We start from the raw sequence: 13,495 nt of genomic DNA, 5'->3' as shown, positions 1-13,495 counted from the left end.
AAATTATTTCACTCAATGATTTCATATGTACAGTACTACTATATGCTGCTCCTGTATGGGCAATTACTTATCATGATAAAATGGAAATTGTTCTTGCCATATATCTTCAAAGAATTTTTATGTTATTCCATAAAATTCCAGCTTATATGGATTGGAGTTTGGTGTTTCTAGAATATAGGTATTAATAATAATAATAGTACCATATTTTCCGGCATATAAGATGACTTTTTAACTCAGGAAAATCTTCTCAAAAGTCGGGGGTCATCTTATATGCCGGGTGTTGTCATATATGGTGAGTATATCCCAAACTCTATATTTTAACTGTACGGGGGTCGTGTTATATGCCCAGTCATCTTATACGCTGGAAAGTATGGTAATAGTTTCTTTTTGTATTAGACTGTTGAAACTACATGATAACAGTTATGTTAAAATAGTTTATAACAAACTGTATAAATTAAGTTTAATGATGGATAATTATACATATAACTGGACATTGGCATTGAAAAATCTGTTGGATCAACAAGGTTTCTCATTTCTGTGGTTGTCCCAAGATCCTCATTTGGTCGAAAGTTATCAAACATTAATTATAAAAGTGTGCTGCAAACAGAGCATACAAGAAGATTGGTCTGAGTTGGAAAAGAACAAGCATTTCAATTATATCATATTTTTAAAACAACTTATATGTGTGAGGATTATTTGTTTATGGACATAAATTATCAATCACAGTAACTGTGATTGATTTCAAAGAGTCCAAAATATCGGTGTAGGATCTGTTGTAGATTGTACTTTACTGAAGAGGGATTGGTGAGAATTCTGATCCAGAATGCATTTTAATAAAATATCTGAGAATTAATCGTCTTCTGAGTAGTTCTTGAACTTGGGTGAGTGTCGGATGAATAAACCGAAATGTTATGTCAGTTTATTTATTCGAAAAACCCCTTTTAAGTCGTTATAAAAGTAACTCTGAATTATTGATGGCAGACCCTGTCTCCAAGAATTTGAAACTTATGAAATGGCTGTGAAGACAGTGAGTTATTTACTCAGCATTTTTGAACTTTGCTCCACAATTTACATTTGCACTTATGTTTCATACTAATTTGTCTGTACTTTTCCTTAAAATTTTGAAGTCTTGATCCAAAGAGGATATAGTAAAGTGATATTTGGTGGTAGAAATTGATATTTTTAGCTGGAAGTCTGGATGCAGTGCAATGCCAGTTTAAAGTAGGGCGAGTAGCTTATATGGAGGTTTGTCTTCTTGCTTATGATATATTTAACTGCTAAGTGCTGTTGTTTATCACTGATTGGCTGTTTATAAAAATTTTAACTCATAAATGACATAAGAATGTGAAAAGAAAAAGAAAGTGAAAAGTACTCAAACAGGTATAACAATTGTGAAATTGAATGAATGTCTACAGAAATGTTTTTGACCAGCTTCATTGATGTGATATTATGTTAAGTGTATCAAAAAACATTTTCTGCTAATTATGGTCACAAGGGGCTTGTGCTTTCTACAGACTGATGTGAACAGGCAAACTATGAGTAAACAAACTCCTATAACAGTAAGTTAGCCAACATAAAAATTTTATTGTGTAATAAAATTGCATAGTTAAATCAATTTTAAGAACTTGACAGGGAATATATTAAAAGAAGTTGAGACATCAACTGTTGTGCATTTTGTGTGTATGTATCCATAATAAAGACTATGATTGAAAGAGATCAGTTATAATGAAGTTACATACTTTTCTTTTTATACCAGATAATGTAAACTGTCTGTTTTGGAGAATATCAGCTTTAGAGAGGTGTCTGTTAAGAGAGCTTTTTGGTATTTACAGTTTAATTATTTTTAAACTATCAAATTTTGTTATTATTGAGAAACTTTAATTAAACTTTAGGATTGAGTTTATGAATCCAGAATCAATATTTTCCATTTTCACTTATGTTTGAGATTTACATTGTGCAATTTATTGTAAATATCCCCATCCTTCATTTTAACAAATAAAAAGGGGGTAACATCGGTCCAATGTTGCTGATTGTCCATAAGTTCCAAAACTGCAGTCTGTAATGGCTAATATCCACAATTACATTACGAAAGAAACAGGAATTGACCCTTTTCTGCTTTTCTGAAGATGTGATAAAGAAAATTATGAAAAATAAGAATAAATAAACACACTGACACACAAAAAAAGGAGCAGAACCATGAAGCAATAAGAAGCACGTGTTTTCCGGACGATATTCCGACGATTTTACAAATTTCAATATTGAATATTTTGAATGAGATTTCCAACGGTTCAGCTGATTATGGTTTTCGAATGTTATTTAAAGGTTCTTACATCATAGCACATAGATAAGAATGATAATAAATAAATATTGTAGTGAGAAATGGCCGTAAAAGAGCTTAGTTCATGCATATAGTGTGCACCAAGGCAAACTAATCATATGAGCAACAAAGGAGTATTAATATCTTGGGTTGAGTTGTTTGAAAGCTGTTATCCAAATTTGTGGGAGCTCGAAAGTTGGGGAGTTGCACGATATGATAGTAGAAATGTAGAGTGTCTCCCAAATAAATAGCTCGTTTTGTTCGTTACAGCATTTCAGTAATTTTATTTTATTCCATAGAGGCCGGTAGTTGTGGCCGAGTACTTTCTTTGCTAATTCTGTAACTGGTCTGTTATTTTTGATGTCTTCTTGAAGTTAACTTAATTTTCTAGCAGTAGCTCCTACATAACTAGTTTCTTCACCAGATAGTGTGTGCTTTAGCAGGATTTGGTAGACACTGGATTTTTTGTTCAACTGGTACTTATCCCTATCATTACATACAGTCTTCTTAGATTTGGTTGCAATGTAATTGGTAGAATATAACCATTACTTCTAAAAAGATGTGCAATTTTTAAGAAGATAGGGTCTAAGTAGAGTATTGGGGATACAGTATTTTTAAGTTTTCTTTATTAGAAAGAAAAGATTGTGGAAATAAAAATCATGTAAAAAAACAGATTATTTCTACAATCTTTTCTTTCTAATAAAGAAAACTTAAAAATATTGCATCCCCAATACTCTACTTAGACCCTATCTTCTTAAAAATTGCACATCTTTTTAGAAGTAATGGTTATATTCTACCAATTACATTGCAACCAAATCTAAGAAGACTGTATGTAATGATAGGGATAAGTACCAGTTGAACAAAAAATCCAGTGTCTACCAAATCCTGCTAAAGCACACACTATCTGGTGAAGAAACTAGTTATGTAGGAGCTACTGCTAGAAAATTAAGTTAACTTCAAGAAGACATCAAAAATAACAGACCAGTTACAGAATTAGCAAAGAAAGTACTCGGCCACAACTACCGGCCTCTATGGAATAAAATAAAATTACTGAAATGCTGTAACGAACAAAACGAGCTATTTATTTGGGAGACACACTACATTTCTACTATCATATCGTGCAACTCCCCAACTTTCGAGCTCCCACAAATTTGGATAACAGCTTTCAAACAACTCAACCCAAGATATTAATACTCCTTTGTTGCTCATATGATTAGTTTGCCTTGGTGCACACTATATGCATGAACTAAGCTCTTTTACGGCCATTTCTCACTACAATATTTATTTATTATCATTCTTATCTATGTGCTATGATGTAAGAACCTTTAAATAACATTCGAAAACCATAATCAGCTGAACCGTTGGAAATCTCATTCAAAATATTCAATATTGAAATTTGTAAAATCGTCGGAATATCGTCCGGAAAACACGTGCTTCTTATTGCTTCATGGTTCTGCTCCTTTTTTTGTGTGTCAGTGTGTTTATTTATTCTTATTTTTCATAATTTTCTTTATCACATCTTCAGAAAAGCAGAAAAGGGTCAATTCCTGTTTCTTTCGTAATGTAATTGTGGATATTAGCCATTACAGACTGCAGTTTTGGAACTTATGGACAATCAGCAACATTGGACCGATGTTACCCCCTTTTTATTTGTTAAAATGAAGGATGGGGATATTTACAATAAATTGCACAATGTAAATCTCAAACATAAGTGAAAATGGAAAATATTGATTCTGGATTCATAAACTCAATCCTAAAGTTTAATTAAAGTTTCTCAATAATAACAAAATTTGATAGTTTAAAAATAATTAAACTGTAAATACCAAAAAGCTCTCTTAACAGACACCTCTCTAAAGCTGATATTCTCCAAAACAGACAGTTTACATTATCTGGTATAAAAAGAAAAGTATGTAACTTCATTATAACTGATCTCTTTCAATCATAGGCTTTATTATGGATACATACACACAAAATGCACAACAGTTGATGTCTCAACTTCTTTTAATATATTCCCTGTCAAGTTCTTAAAATTGATTTAACTATGCAATTTTATTACACAATAAAATTTTTATGTTGGCTAACTTACTGTTATAGGAGTTTGTTTACTCATAGTTTGCCTGTTCACATCAGTCTGTAGAAAGCACAAGCCCCTTGTGACCATAATTAGCAGAAAATGTTTTTTGATATACTTAACATAATATCACATCAATGAAGCTGGTCAAAAACATTTCTGTAGACATTCATTCAATTTCACAATTGTTATACCTGTTTGAGTACTTTTCACTTTCTTTTTCTTTTCACATTCTTATGTCATTTATGAGTTAAAATTTTTATAAACAGCCAATCAGTGATAAACAACAGCACTTAGCAGTTAAATATATCATAAGCAAGAAGACAAACCTCCATATAAGCTACTCGCCCTACTTTAAACTGGCATTGCACTGCATCCAGACTTCCAGCTAAAAATATCAATTTCTACCACCAAATATCACTTTACTATATCCTCTTTGGATCAAGACTTCAAAATTTTAAGGATTCTATCAATTTGCAAACTTCAGTCATATCTTTACTAACTTCATAATAAAATTTTATTTTTGCTCATTGATCCAACACTACACACTCATCCCTTAGTCTTACAAATCTTCCTGTAATGGATTTTGGAAGCAACGGACAAATTCTGGAGCAGCTGATTTAGTTTGAAAGTTCCGCTCCCTAAGGACAGAGTTGTGGCAACACTGGATACCAGCTACTGTTTCAGGAACTGACCGCTAGTTGGTGGACCGTCACTTTGTTTACATGAGTGGAACCACACGTGCTTCTACTATAACACTTACGTGCAGTGGCATTACAGGAGTGGAGTTCCGGATATGGAAATTTATCCGACTTTTGGAGAAAGGTTTTATCCGCTAGCACTTTCAGTAGTGTAAAACTACCATCATCAGGCGGTACATAGAATACAATAGTTTAAGCTTTCCGAATGATATTCCGACAGTTTTACAAAATTTTTCAATATCGAATATTTTGAACAATATTTCTGACAGTTCAGCTGATTATGGTTTTCGAATGTTATTTAAAGGTTCTTACATCATAGCACATAGATAAGAATGATAATAAATAAATATTGTAGTGAGAAATGGCCGTAAAAGAGCTTAGTTCATGCATATAGTGTGCACCAAGGCAAACTAATCATATGAGCAACAAAGGAGTATTAATATCTTGGGTTGAGTTGTTTGAAAGCTGTTATCCAAATTTGTGGGAGCTCGAAAGTTGGGGAGTTGCACGATATGATAGTAGAAATGTAGAGTGTCTCCCAAATAAATAGCTCGTTTTGTTCGTTACAGCATTTCAGTAATTTTATTTTATTCCATAGAGGCCGGTAGTTGTGGCCGAGTACTTTCTTTGCTAATTCTGTAACTGGTCTGTTATTTTTGATGTCTTCTTGAAGTTAACTTAATTTTCTAGCAGTAGCTCCTACATAACTAGTTTCTTCACCAGATAGTGTGTGCTTTAGCAGGATTTGGTAGACACTGGATTTTTTGTTCAACTGGTACTTATCCCTATCATTACATACAGTCTTCTTAGATTTGGTTGCAATGTAATTGGTAGAATATAACCATTACTTCTAAAAAGATGTGCAATTTTTAAGAAGATAGGGTCTAAGTAGAGTATTGGGGATACAGTATTTTTAAGTTTTCTTTATTAGAAAGAAAAGATTGTGGAAATAAAAATCATGTAAAAAAACAGATTATTTCTACAATCTTTTCTTTCTAATAAAGAAAACTTAAAAATATTGCATCCCCAATACTCTACTTAGACCCTATCTTCTTAAAAATTGCACATCTTTTTAGAAGTAATGGTTATATTCTACCAATTACATTGCAACCAAATCTAAGAAGACTGTATGTAATGATAGGGATAAGTACCAGTTGAACAAAAAATCCAGTGTCTACCAAATCCTGCTAAAGCACACACTATCTGGTGAAGAAACTAGTTATGTAGGAGCTACTGCTAGAAAATTAAGTTAACTTCAAGAAGACATCAAAAATAACAGACCAGTTACAGAATTAGCAAAGAAAGTACTCGGCCACAACTACCGGCCTCTATGGAATAAAATAAAATTACTGAAATGCTGTAACGAACAAAACGAGCTATTTATTTGGGAGACACACTACATTTCTACTATCATATCGTGCAACTCCCCAACTTTCGAGCTCCCACAAATTTGGATAACAGCTTTCAAACAACTCAACCCAAGATATTAATACTCCTTTGTTGCTCATATGATTAGTTTGCCTTGGTGCACACTATATGCATGAACTAAGCTCTTTTACGGCCATTTCTCACTACAATATTTATTTATTATCATTCTTATCTATGTGCTATGATGTAAGAACCTTTAAATAACATTCGAAAACCATAATCAGCTGAACCGTTGGAAATCTCATTCAAAATATTCAATATTGAAATTTGTAAAATCGTCGGAATATCGTTCGGAAAACACGTGCTTCTTATTGCTTCATGGTTCTGCTCCTTTTTTTGTGTGTCAGTGTGTTTATTTATTCTTATTTTTCATAATTTTCTTTATCACATCTTCAGAAAAGCAGAAAAGGGTCAATTCCTGTTTCTTTCGTAATGTAATTGTGGATATTAGCCATTACAGACTGCAGTTTTGGAACTTATGGACAATCAGCAACATTGGACCGATGTTACCCCCTTTTTATTTGTTAAAATGAAGGATGGGGATATTTACAATAAATTGCACAATGTAAATCTCAAACATAAGTGAAAATGGAAAATATTGATTCTGGATTCATAAACTCAATCCTAAAGTTTAATTAAAGTTTCTCAATAATAACAAAATTTGATAGTTTAAAAATAATTAAACTGTAAATACCAAAAAGCTCTCTTAACAGACACCTCTCTAAAGCTGATATTCTCCAAAACAGACAGTTTACATTATCTGGTATAAAAAGAAAAGTATGTAACTTCATTATAACTGATCTCTTTCAATCATAGTCTTTATTATGGATACATACACACAAAATGCACAACAGTTGATGTCTCAACTTCTTTTAATATATTCCCTGTCAAGTTCTTAAAATTGATTTAACTATGCAATTTTATTACACAATAAAATTTTTATGTTGGCTAACTTACTGTTATAGGAGTTTGTTTACTCATAGTTTGCCTGTTCACATCAGTCTGTAGAAAGCACAAGCCCCTTGTGACCATAATTAGCAGAAAATGTTTTTTGATATACTTAACATAATATCACATCAATGAAGCTGGTCAAAAACATTTCTGTAGACATTCATTCAATTTCACAATTGTTATACCTGTTTGAGTACTTTTCACTTTCTTTTTCTTTTCACATTCTTATGTCATTTATGAGTTAAAATTTTTATAAACAGCCAATCAGTGATAAACAACAGCACTTAGCAGTTAAATATATCATAAGCAAGAAGACAAACCTCCATATAAGCTACTCGCCCTACTTTAAACTGGCATTGCACTGCATCCAGACTTCCAGCTAAAAATATCAATTTCTACCACCAAATATCACTTTACTATATCCTCTTTGGATCAAGACTTCAAAATTTTAAGGAAAAGTACAGACAAATTAGTATGAAACATAAGTGCAAATGTAAATTGTGGAGCAAAGTTCAAAAATGCTGAGTAAATAACTCACTGTCTTCACAGCCATTTCATAAGTTTCAAATTCTTGGAGACAGGGTCTGCCATCAATAATTCAGAGTTACTTTTATAACGACTTAAAAGGGGTTTTTCGAATAAATAAACTGACATAACATTTCGGTTTATTCATCCGACACTCACCCAAGTTCAAGAACTACTCAGAAGACGATTAATTCTCAGATATTTTATTAAAATGCATTCTGGATCAGAATTCTCACCAATCCCTCTTCAGTAAAGTACAATCTACAACAGATCCTACACCGATATTTTGGACTCTTTGAAATCAATCACAGTTACTGTGATTGATAATTTATGTCCATAAACAAATAATCCTCACACATATAAGTTGTTTTAAAAATATGATATAATTGAAATGCTTGTTCTTTTCCAACTCAGACCAATCTTCTTGTATGCTCTGTTTGCAGCACACTTTTATAATTAATGTTTGATAACTTTCGACCAAATGAGGATCTTGGGACAACCACAGAAATGAGAAACCTTGTTGATCCAACAGATTTTTCAATGCCAATGTCCAGTTATATGTATAATTATCCATCATTAAACTTAATTTATACAGTTTGTTATAAACTATTTTAACATAACTGTTATCATGTAGTTTCAACAGTCTAATACAAAAAGAAACTATTACCATACTTTCCAGCGTATAAGATGACTGGGCATATAACACGACCCCCGTACAGTTAAAATATAGAGTTTGGGATATACTCACCATATATGACAACACCCGGCATATAAGATGACCCCCGACTTTTGAGAAGATTTTCCTGAGTTAAAAAGTCATCTTATATGCCGGAAAATATGGTACTATTATTATTATTAATACCTATATTCTAGAAACACCAAACTCCAATCCATATAAGCTGGAATTTTATGGAATAACATAAAAATTCTTTGAAGATATATGGCAAGAACAATTTCCATTTTATCATGATAAGTAATTGCCCATACAGGAGCAGCATATAGTAGTACTGTACATATGAAATCATTGAGTGAAATAATTTTATATAAATATGAGCAGAATTAATTTTAGTTTTTGAAATAATAGGTCACATAGAACCCAGTGCCATTTTAGCCTTACAAATACTATAATTTTTAGCCTGTAAAAACAGTCCAGAAGATGAAAATAATACTCAGGTATAGGTAATTTGAAATGACTTGTACAGGCTGATTATTAAAAGACCATCTCTCTTTGGGTGATAGTCTACCACCCTTCTTAAACACCATCACTTTTGTTTTTGAAAAATTTATAGTTAATCCATAGTCACAACAAAATTCTGCTAAAATTGTGATTTTCTTTTGTAACATTTGTGGAGTATCGCAAGGATTAGTGTCATCAGCATATATTAGTACATGTAACTCAACTTGATTAGAGAGAGAAATCCCAGGTATGTCAGATTTAACAAGTCACACTATCAAACAATTAACATATAAATTAAGTGAAAAAGAATAAAAAATTATTAAAGAAGCAGACTTAGAATCTCACCCTGTAAAACCAATGTCAATACCAAATAAATCAGTCATTTCAGTTAAAATCTTTACTCTTGCAGTGGCTTTGAAGTATATGATAATTATAAGGCCAAGAAACTGTTTATTCATACTCATTCTTTCTAATAGAGACCATAAAATTTTATGATTAACAGTATCAAAAGCAGATCAAAAGTTTACAAAAACAGCATAAAGTTTTCCTCTCTTTTTTTGCAATTTCAATTGAACCAATGCATTTAGTACAAATATTTGGTCTTGACAGGATCAGCCAGGTTGAAAACTTGCTTGCTCTTGACACAGAATATCATATTTAATAATCCATACTTCTAATCTTTTATTTAATAAAAACATAAATAGTTTACCAATTACAGAAACCAAAGATATAGGCTAATAATTTTTGGGGTCATACATATTGCTTTTTTTTATATATTGGAATAATCAAAGATTCAATCCATTTTTCCGGGAAAGTAGAATTTCTTTTAATAGAGTTAAAAATAACTACACTTTACCACCCTTTGATATGCAGTCTATTTTATTAACATAATCTAATGTTTTGGTCAAATTAATTGACCTTCATCAGGATCGAACAACTTTTTCGGTTTATGCTGAACTAAACCGATTATAGAATGTTTTTAACTTTAAAAGTTTTCTCAATGCCTATTGCACAAGTCCAAAAATAGATAATTAAAAACTACATACTGAAAATGTACAAATATATGCATACACTAAAATGTTGACTGAAAACGTTAGATTACACTAATAAAATAGACTGCATGTCAAAGGTTGGTAGTGTAGTTACTTTTGAAAGTGCAGTTCGAGAAGAGTATAGAGTTAAAAACTTTCAATGTTGTAAGAAGAAAATTTTCTGAAAAAGACTTTAAATATTCTGTTCCGATAAAATCAATTCCAGGTGAGGTACCAGATTTAAAATGGTTAATAGCTCCTTTTAGCTCCTCTAGTGTAAAATCTATAAAACATTCTTTCTATCAGAAACACTTTATACACATCCGTTGACAATTAGTCATCATTAATAAATAAAGAATGTTCATTAGAGAATTTTGAGAGCATAATAATTGAACCATTTTTCCAAAGAAATTTTTGAATTACTCTTTAAACTTTTACATTTAAAACTATTAATTATTTGCCAAAATGTTTTAGAGTTATTGCATATCACCAATATGCCATTTAGGTTCCAAAAACAAGACTGTTTTTTTCTTTTGGCATAATAATTTACATTCTTTTAAATAATTTTTATATGAAGCATAACATTCATCCATATTTAATTTTTTCACTTTCTTAAATAATTTCCATAGATTTTTTTCTCATGGAGTAACACTCGCTGTCATTCCATGCATTTGTTGTATGTCTTTTAGAAGTTATAGATTTAATGTCATAAAATAAATCTAGAGAGATTGCCACCTTAGCTATACATTCCACCAGATTGTTGAATGTGAGGTTTCCTTCATATTCATCTAACAAAACTTTTATCCAATTTAACAGTAAATGAAGATTTAAATTCATCCTTCCATATTGCACATTTACCAGCATATCATCTATTAGGAACTGCTGATGTTATCAAAGGAGTCATTGAAAGAACAGTGCCTATCTCTGTTAAAACATATAGATCATTTGCAATATGAGAATATATTTATTGTGACATTATGACAAAGTCAATTACACTGCCTCCCTTACTTGCATAGTAAGTAAAATCATCATCTTTATCTCCTGGCAATAGTCCATTTAAACAGACAAGACTGTTATTTTCACAAAAATTATAGAGAAGTTTTCCTCTATTATTAACAGTAGAATCCTTCGAAACTCTCATGGCTAAACTTTAAATTATTTTAAAAAATTTTTATTCAATTTATGAAACATTTTGAATTTTTACATAAAAATGACATTTTCTAAAATATTTCATTAGATTAAAAAATATATACAATCAAAAATAAGAAAATCAAGAATACAGGTAATCTTTTGATAATTATTAGCCAAAATATAGTCCAAATAATGCAAGAAAGTTAGAGGGATTTTTTTTGTATGTATGGAAGTGTGTGTGGGGGGAATGCTTTTTCGACCTTCTTTGAAGCTTAATAACTCCTATGCCTTTTGTTAAAAATTTCTGAAATTTTGCAGAGAGGTTGTGTGTTAAGGGAAAATGTTTCCAGAAATTTTCAGAAAAATTAGACACTTGGTTCAGGAGATACGATCCCACTCCTTTAATATCTCCCAAACCAATGATCCAATTTTCCTAAAAATTTCTAGAAAAAACCCCGAACTTTTTTTGCATTTCTCAACATTTCAAGGTCACAAGACCAAAAGATCTTTACATGTTGAAGAGGTGAGGGTAATATTTTTTAAATAATTAAATGACCTCATTTTTTTTTACAAGTAATCGTTTGTATTAATTTTATGTACATCTGAAGACTTAAAGGCTTAAATTATTAGGAATGAAAATGAGTAAAGAATGCCAGGAAAGTCCAGCAACAATGTTAACAGCTTTTATTTTCTATCTTCAGCTTTTATATTAGCATCAAGCTGACCATGGAAAACAAAAACTGACACATCAGTCTTTATACTAAAGTATGACTGGTGCAGTCCTTAATAGATCCAAGATGTGGAATTTGATTGCACAATATCATAGATGCATTAATTTAAAAGATTCAAACATTCTATCGGAGAAAAACTGCATCTCTCTGATCGGAAACTCGTGCAAATAAGCAATGTTAAGAGTCAGACGAAAAAGCCGCCCTCCTCCGAGATCTGTCAATCGGGTCGTCAACCTAAGCTCACTAGTAACCGCATTTAGAACGGTAAACCGAGCCACAACATTCAGCAACAAGACAATGAATTTAAAATATAAAAATGCAAATTTACAAATTAAAGTTTAAAACAATTGCATTTACTATAATCATATTCCGAAATACAATAACTGAACTTTTAGAAATTATAATGCAGAATGGTTTTCTGCATTATAATCATTTAAAAAATTAAAATCTCACGAATGAAAAATCATAAAATGAATGAAGAATTATTAGAATATTAATTAAAGACACTCTTTAAATAAAAATCAAAGTTTTCTTTCCAATGACAAGTACACTTCATTATGCATGGAAGCAACCCTTAATAATATGCAATTATATTTAAATCATTTAAAATATTACAAATTATTTATAAATCAATTAAAGTATTACACCCAAATTGACATATAGTGAAATTATATTTGATTATTATCAATACATTTTTTAATATGAAAAGATAAAAGATTTGCCAAAAATATTTTCGGAAATTAATCAGTTCGTAACTGCGGAATTTTAATAGACATTCATCATTATTTCAATGTCATTCAAGGTGAAAATAAAGATTCTTGTCCATTTTTTATTAGCATATAATACAAAGACAACAGACGTTTATAATTAAACTCATATCAGACATATTTATCGTCATACCTGTTAGAATTAAAGGATTTCTTTGGTAAGAATTCCGATTTCCTAACAAACGTGAAAACGTGACCAGAAGCGATCTTGTTCCCAAGCATCCCTTCATATTTGCAGGAGCGTAATTCAATGGATACAACGTGAAGTTAAGCCTAAAAACGATCTTATTTAATTAAAAAATGTATCGCTCGACAAAAAGTTTTAAATATTTTTTATATTTCTTATTTTAATGCGTCATTTGACGATTATTATTATAAACTTTAAAATTCGGCATATTCTCTTAGGCGACGAATAAAGGAAACAAATAATCTTCTGTTTATACAGGAAATGACGACACAAATTATTTAAAGATATTCAATTATTAAACTGTACATTTAAAATAAAACTAAATAAATACGAAATGAAATAAAATTGTTTTAATTAATATATATAAAAGTAATATTTCGTTTGAAATAATTAAGTTAATATTTTATAATATCTTGATATTTAATTATATTATTATATTTTTAATTTAAGTTTATTTAGAAGAATTAATATGTAGTTA

At 30.7% G+C, this 13,495-nt stretch overlaps 1 protein-coding gene across 1 annotated transcript in view; it reads right to left on the bottom strand.

Annotated features, from left to right (window-relative positions):
• LOC111618311 (protein arginine methyltransferase NDUFAF7, mitochondrial-like) overlaps positions 1-13,275 on the bottom strand; it is an 18,260-nt gene extending 4,985 nt beyond the window's left edge. The window contains exon 1 of the mRNA XM_023359811.1: positions 12,964-13,275. Within this exon, the coding sequence (XP_023215579.1) occupies positions 12,964-13,060 (97 nt within the window). The 5' untranslated portion in view covers positions 13,061-13,275. The remainder of the gene's footprint in view (positions 1-12,963) is intronic.
• Positions 13,276-13,495: the final 220 nt, after the last annotated feature.

The sequence above is a fragment of the Centruroides sculpturatus genome, unplaced genomic scaffold, assembly GCF_000671375.1.
Source record: "Centruroides sculpturatus isolate CEXI.00-Female unplaced genomic scaffold, Cexi_2.0 scaffold92, whole genome shotgun sequence".
In the NCBI taxonomy this organism is placed as follows: Eukaryota; Metazoa; Arthropoda; class Arachnida; order Scorpiones; family Buthidae; genus Centruroides; species Centruroides sculpturatus.
Note: the sequence above shows the minus strand (reverse complement) of the source record. Positions and strands in the feature narration are given on the sequence as shown.